Source organism: Coenobita brevimanus, unplaced genomic scaffold, assembly GCF_032717465.1.
Source record: "Coenobita brevimanus isolate Jiangsu-jjx unplaced genomic scaffold, ASM3271746v2 jjx.HiC_scaffold_1100, whole genome shotgun sequence".
NCBI classification, from domain to species: domain Eukaryota; kingdom Metazoa; phylum Arthropoda; class Malacostraca; order Decapoda; family Coenobitidae; genus Coenobita; species Coenobita brevimanus.
In genome coordinates this window covers 47,082-53,901 of record NW_027641910.1, presented here as the reverse complement: position 1 = coordinate 53,901, position 6,820 = coordinate 47,082, and the positions used below count along the sequence as shown (strand labels likewise).

General features: G+C 46.2%; 1 protein-coding gene across 1 annotated transcript; it reads right to left on the bottom strand.

The window, feature by feature from the left end:
* Positions 1-5,711: 5,711 nt before the first annotated feature.
* On the bottom strand, positions 5,712-6,455 carry LOC145389514 (uncharacterized). Its single transcript, XM_080264793.1, has one exon. It carries the CDS (start codon positions 6,453-6,455, stop codon positions 5,712-5,714), a length of 744 nt encoding a protein of 247 aa, XP_080120919.1.
* Between the last annotated feature and the right edge of the window lie 365 nt (positions 6,456-6,820).

The window sequence follows — 6,820 nt, the reverse complement described above, 5'->3', positions numbered from 1 at the left end:
CGTGGGTTTCCATGTGTGTGTGTGTGTGTGTGTGTGTGTGTGTGTGTGTGTGTGTGCGTGTGTTCGTTATCGTGTTCGTGTTCTTGAGGCAGTTCTGCTTCATCACCAAACTAGCTCCCGTAACATCACTAACCAACACCGATGACTGGCACCTTAAATCACTAGCTCCCTCGACCAGTGCCCAATTATCAAGCCTCTTCCCCTGTATGTTGCTGAGAGGAGAATTGGGTGATATTTTTATAGCCTCGCGACTGACTTAAGATGGCACAGTACTTGTTACCAACAGTGTATCAGGCGTCTTGGTCATAATTCTTAGTCCTTTCGAAGAGATTACATTTAAACGATTCAGTTTAGATTTAGGATGGACTAAATTGCCTACCAGCTTACCTGCCTGTGTGCCTGCCTGTCTGCCTACCTAATTAGCTACCCACTTACCTGTGTGTCCCTGCGTGCCTGCCTGTCTTCCTGCCTACCTACCTACCTGTCTACACACACACACACACACACACACACACAGGCTAGGGAGACATGTTTAAGGCTATTTAGTGATGAGATGAACCCCGTGATAAAACTAGCAAGGTTTTGTTTGGTGTGTCCTGCCCTCTGTTTCTCCAACCCACAAACCTGTTTATTTATTTCCACATTAAGACAAACCCCCCATTTACCATATAATTATCGAAGTTCCTATTTATTCTCTTAGTTATTATTTATCTTCTATCTTAATTATCCATAGACTACCCCAAAGCTGTCCCATTATTACCATACTAATCAGATCCACCTCTTTCTCAGACACTCTTTCTCAGTGTAATTATTTATCCCAAAACCAATTTATTGTCAAGCTCAGCTAAACCCACCTTTATGTGTTAGTTTTATGTTTTTCCTTTTTAATATTAACTTGCCTTATTGTGAAACGTTTGGTGGTTATATAAGTGAAGACAAAGGATTAAGTAAGCAGTCCTAAACTCTGGTTGAGACAGAGAACGTTGATAAGGCAAAAGAATGATTATAAATGTATGTCGACCCAGCAACCTAGCCGTCAATTCTCCAAGTCTAGAGAGAGGGCCGAGGGAGCGCAGTGGTGAATGGAGTCAGTGTGGACCGCGAGTGAGCTAAGAGAGGACGGACGCCCCTGTCACTCCCTCCAGGGACAGAGTGTCGCCGCTGTGTTAGTGGTTCGGTTCCTTACTCTCCTGCAGAAGTCTCACCTCGAAGCCTCCTTCCCCTCGTTCACAAGTCTCAAAAGCCTCCTTGAGCACCTACAGCAGTATTTTTCCCCTCCTGCAAAAGTCTCAAAAGCTTCCTTGAGCACCTACAAGTCTCATTCAGTTGCATTCTCCTCCTCCAGAAGTCTCAAAAACCTCCTTCACCCCCCTGAAGAAGTCTCACCCAGTCCCCTTCCCTCCTGCAGAGGTCCCAGCTCAAAGCCTTATGGTTTACATGCAGTGTATTTTTCTGGAATAGAACAGTGAATTTACCTAACATTTTCTGAGTGTCGATGATCCTGTTAGCTCCGCGATAATGAGGGACGGCATCAGTGCTTAGGACGATTGTGTGATACCATTCCGGCAGAAGTAACTAAAACTCCATTAGTATATTTCTTTACAACGAAGCATCTTTAGACTGGTTGAGAAGGTTGCAGAGAACCTTCAAGACACAGGAGGTTCACCTGAAAGGATAAATACGATTCCGGCAGATATAAGGACAAGACACAATTTTATTCGCTACGACAAGAGTACAAGCCTTCAAGCTGGTTGAGAAGGTAGCAGAGAACCTTCCAAATAGAGGAGGTTCAAGTCCAAGGTTGATGGTGGAAGAGATGAGACTTGGTGACGGAGGTAAGACTGAGGGAGATGGTGGCGGTGGCGGGGGTCTACAGGAAGGCCAGTGGAGCGCCGACCCCGAGACTGGGCTATCCCCTCTTCCTCTCCTGCCACGGCTCAGAGCCGCATCCAACCTTCACTCCGAGGTACTATCCAACAACTGGGTACACTCTGCTGCACGTGCCATTCACACCTTTGAACTCAACCCATTCATTACACAAGCCTCCGACACACCCAGCTCGTCCTACCATCCACAACCACCGTGGAACACCCCATTGTTAAATCTCCTTCTCCCTAACTCACCAACCAAAGCCCAAACTCCCACCCAACAGCTCCGTCAGGAGGGCCTCCAGCGTATAGCCCTCCTCACTCCACTGAACTCCACCACCTACTACACTGACGGCTCCGTTGCTGCATCGAGAGCCGGTGCTGCCTTCGTCTGCGGAGACAGAACATGTGGCTTTCGCATCACCAACGGAGCCTCCACTCTACAGGCTGAACTGACTGCCATCTCAGCCGCCCTTTCAGATGCCCTTGCCAACGCCCCTGCATCCACAGTCATCATCCACACAGACTCTGCAACTGCTATCCACACGCTACGACGATCCCACCATACCGACAACATCCAATTAACCTCTGACATCCTAGCCACCGCCCAAAAAATCCACGACACTGGAGGATCAATCACCATTCACTGGGTCCCCAGCCATGTTGGCATAGCTGGAAATGAAAAAGCCGGCAAGATCGCAAAGAGCGCCATTGAACACCCTCACATTGACATCAACATTTCAACTAGCCTAAGCCACATCAAGCGCACCATAAAACAGAAGGCGCTCACTCTCAACCGCGAAGATCACCAAGTAAACGTACAACTGGGCTCACCTTCTGCCATGTGGTTTGCCATGGCCACACAATACAAGCCACTAAAAATTACCAAATCCATTGACAACAAAACACTTACGCGCCTACACCGTCTTCGCCTGGGATACATGTGCCGGAGTAACCTTATCACCACAGATAACGACCCCACCACTGAATGCTCACACTGCAAAATGATCACGCCCTACCCACTCCTACATTACCTCCTCCGCTGTCCAGCCACTTCCCGCATCACAACAAGCTCCCGATACCCAAACCCCGACATCCCTCGGTCCCACACTGCAGCAAAACCTGAAAGCACACTTAGAAACACTGCCGCCACAGTTGTTGCCACCTCCCACCTTCCCACTCTCATTGAAGTAGTGCGTAGCACTCCCCCTCCAACTAAAAAAAAAAAAAAAAAAAAAAAAAAAAGGCTGAACAAACAACTACTCTCAGCCCATAACCCACCAACTGGGCTAATATATGGCCCGGTCCCCTTTACAGGGGACGAACGAACGAACGGGCTGGTGACACTGACGGAGGCGGCTCTGGCCAGGCTAATCAACGCTGACCCCATTGACAAGTGGTCTCGACTCGACCCACAACCAATTGCAAGGTAGTGTGCTTTGAAATTGTCGATGATAGTATGATGATGGTGATGATGATGATGATGATGATGATATAATGATGATGTGGACCTATAGCAATGTGGTATTAAGTCGACCCATAGCTAGTTGCAAGGTATTTGGCCATAGCACTTTAATCTGGTCGTGTGTATGATGATGATAATGACTGATGATTTGATTCTGCACAGCCATGACCAAGAGTTCATCGGAATTTCTCAGCCAGCATTGCGTCGTATCTTGCGTATTTCTCTTTCCTCCCCAGAGACAGGGAATATCCTTCCTTCCCATACTCTTTTCTTGTGTACTTCATATTGCTATCACATAGAAATAGTTCATGTAACAGCCCACATTGCCACAACCGGTAGGGAATGTGGGCAAACTTTGGCTGTCCCGTACCACACCACTCTGAGATTTTAACCTTCCTGTATTGCAACGTAGTATATTGATGATGTGATCTTAAAGCAAGGTACTGTGTTAGTACTGTCCTTGGGTGATGATGGGAACGGTGAGACTTGCACGTAACCACTTTGATTTTGCTAGTACTGGCCAGAAATACTGATCATAAGGGTTCGTTATTGCTTGTGTTAGTTCTTGGTGATGACGGCAACCTGTTGCAAGGCAAAAAAGTCAACTTTTCTCCTCGGTCTGTAACTTTAAAAGGTAGTAAAGGAGAGATGACTGAGATAGCGTGATCGAGTTATAGTGTCCAGTCACTAGGCGTACAACGTATCCGAGAGGGCAAGGGTAAATTTGTGGCCCTTATTTTCTGCAGCATTTGTCGTTGTTTTGGCATATATCTGGTACCACTGGAAAACAGCTTTCACCACAGTTTAAATACGTGAAGCAGAGAGATTTAAGGTAACTATAAATTAAACTTCTAAAAATAACTCGTAAAAAGTACCCTAGTGGTGCAGGTGGCCGGCCTTCTCCCGGCTGTTTGTCTTTACTTGGCACGGACGAGTACATCATGTTATCTGGCTGGTAGATTGAGAGAGAGAGAGAGAGAGAGAGAGAGAGAGAGAGAGAGAGAGAGAGAGAGAGAATGCTCCATTTCTCACATCGTAAAGTGGAAGGTAATCTCTATCTCTCCTTATACCCTAGATAGATTGAAAGATAGATAGATGAGCAAAGATTAGTATGCCCCTTCTACCCTAGAGCAATATAGTCTCCGTCATAACCATTCCGAGAACATCACTTCAATTTTCCTTCTTGTTACCGCCAGACGATTTTATTCAGCTTAGGAAGGATGACCTCGATTAAAAGCTTTTCGCGGTCACCTACATTCCAGTTCACGGTACTCTGAATGACAGTGGTAGCGTACGAGCCAAAATCCACCATCATTAGTCTGCAGTATAGCCCTTGTTACGGTATATTTCCCTGGTGTGCTTGTAAGTGTGGAGTCGCCTTTTGTTCCATATTACAGGTTGCAGTGTAGACTTCGGAGCTCCCTTTTCTCAGCGATTTATTGCGTGTATTGCACCTCGGCCTCTTACTGGATGTTATTAGGAAAGTTGTTGTTTGTTTCTCGCTTTTTTCAGCTGGAATAATCCCTTCAGTAGGAGAGGCTTTATGTTAGAAAATAAAGCAGCGTAAAAAAGGTAAATTCTGGTTAAAGAGGATCATGACCATTGTATTGTAACTGGGAACGCGAAGGGGAAGTCAAGTACTGTCCTATGATTTGACGGTAATTAAAGGGACACCTGTAATTAAAGATGATTAGCCCACATCCCTCACTGCAGGTACGGAAAGGTGAGACGTGTCCTATCCTCATCAGGTAGTTCAAAAATTGTCGTAACCAATAGGGAGCTTGTCTTTACATTTGCGCTTTCAATTTTAATACTGAATCCTGGCTGCAGCATCCAGGTGACGTCCTGTTTATTCTTGTTGTTACCAGACGATTTTATTCAGCATAGGAAAGGTCTGTCGTACTGGAGGGGTCATCTCTTCCTGTTCTATAAGTCTGTCCTGTGTTGAATAAAACTGGAAGAAAATATTAAGGAATGAAGAAGGCGTTCGTTCGTTCGTTGACGATTTCCTCCCCTATAGGGAGGGCCGGGCCTTACATTAGCCCAGTCAGTGGATTTTTGACTGGATTTCTTAGTTGGTTGTGTGGGCTGTATTTGAGGGGGAAGAAACCACCGTGGTGGTTCTGTATGGCCTTTTTTTTTTTTTTTTTTTTTTTTAATATAGCTCACAGGTGCATCATATGCCTGCACACGTTGATGTATAAAAACATCCGCGCATGCAGGCACAAACACACGAGTGATTTTAGAGTGGGAGGGTATAATGGAACAGGTGACCAGGTGACCGTTAGGCGCGGGGATTAGCGGGGATTAACGGTACCTGAACCGTATGGAAGGGGGCATGGTGACTGAGACAGTTGTGGCTGCCTGACTGAGTGATTTTAAAAGGGTGGGGGGAAGTGTGCAGTGATGTTTGCTAGGGTTGTTATGGGTGTATTAGCAATCACTGCAGCAGCTGCTTGTTTAAGTGTCTCCTCGGGGCTGGCTGCCGTATTTATGCGGGTCGTATCTGGGTTGGGGAGATTGACAGGTCTGTTAAATTTATTGGTGTTTCGGCAGCTGAGAATATAGTGGAGACACGGGAATGGGGTATCAGTGTTGCAGTTTTCACACGTGCTGGGTTGTGCCTCATTTGTGAGTATATGAGCTTTACACTTATATCCCAGGCGGAGGCGTCGTATATTTTTAAGTGTTCTGCTTTTGAATTTGTTAATAGCATTTATTGGCTCATATTTTGTAGCGGCAGCATACCATATTGCAGAAGGGGAGCCCGCCTGGACTTGATGCTCGTGTTCTGAGCGGTTGATTGTTGCTGCCTGCATTTTAATTGTTCTTTTGATCTGAGTGAGGCTCGGTGTTATGTCAACCTGAACGTGTGAATATTCCGTGGCTTCTTTGGCTAGTTGGTCTGCCAATTCATTCCCTTTGATACCTACATGGCTGGGTATCCAATTAACTGTTATAGTTCCGCCAGCATCTCGTATTTCTTGCGCGGTGGCAATTATGTCAGTAATTAAATGAGTGTTATCAGACGGCTCCTGTTTTCTTAGCGTTTGTATTGCGCTGGCGGAGTCTGTATGGATGATTGTATGGGATGTTGGGTTGATGTCTAGGGCATCATCCATGGCGGTAAGAATTGCAATTAATTCAGTCTGGAGTGTAGAGGCTCCATCTGATACACGCAGGCCAAATGAGTGTTCTCGGCATACGACTGCAGCACCTGCTATATTGTTATTCACAGAGCCGTCTGTATAGTAGGTTGATGAGTTGGGGGAGGTGAGGGAGGCAATTTGCATTAAGCTCTCTTGGCGTAATTGTTGTACGCCAAGAGAGCTTATTACAAATTGCCTCCCCAGGGTCAGAGAGTTGATCAAGCAGACCTGTGTGTGTGTGTGTGTGTGTGTGTGTGTGTGTGTGTGTGTGTGTGTGTGCGTGCGTGCTTGTGTGTGTGTGTGTGTGTGTGTGTGTGTGTGTGTGTGTGTGTATCTTT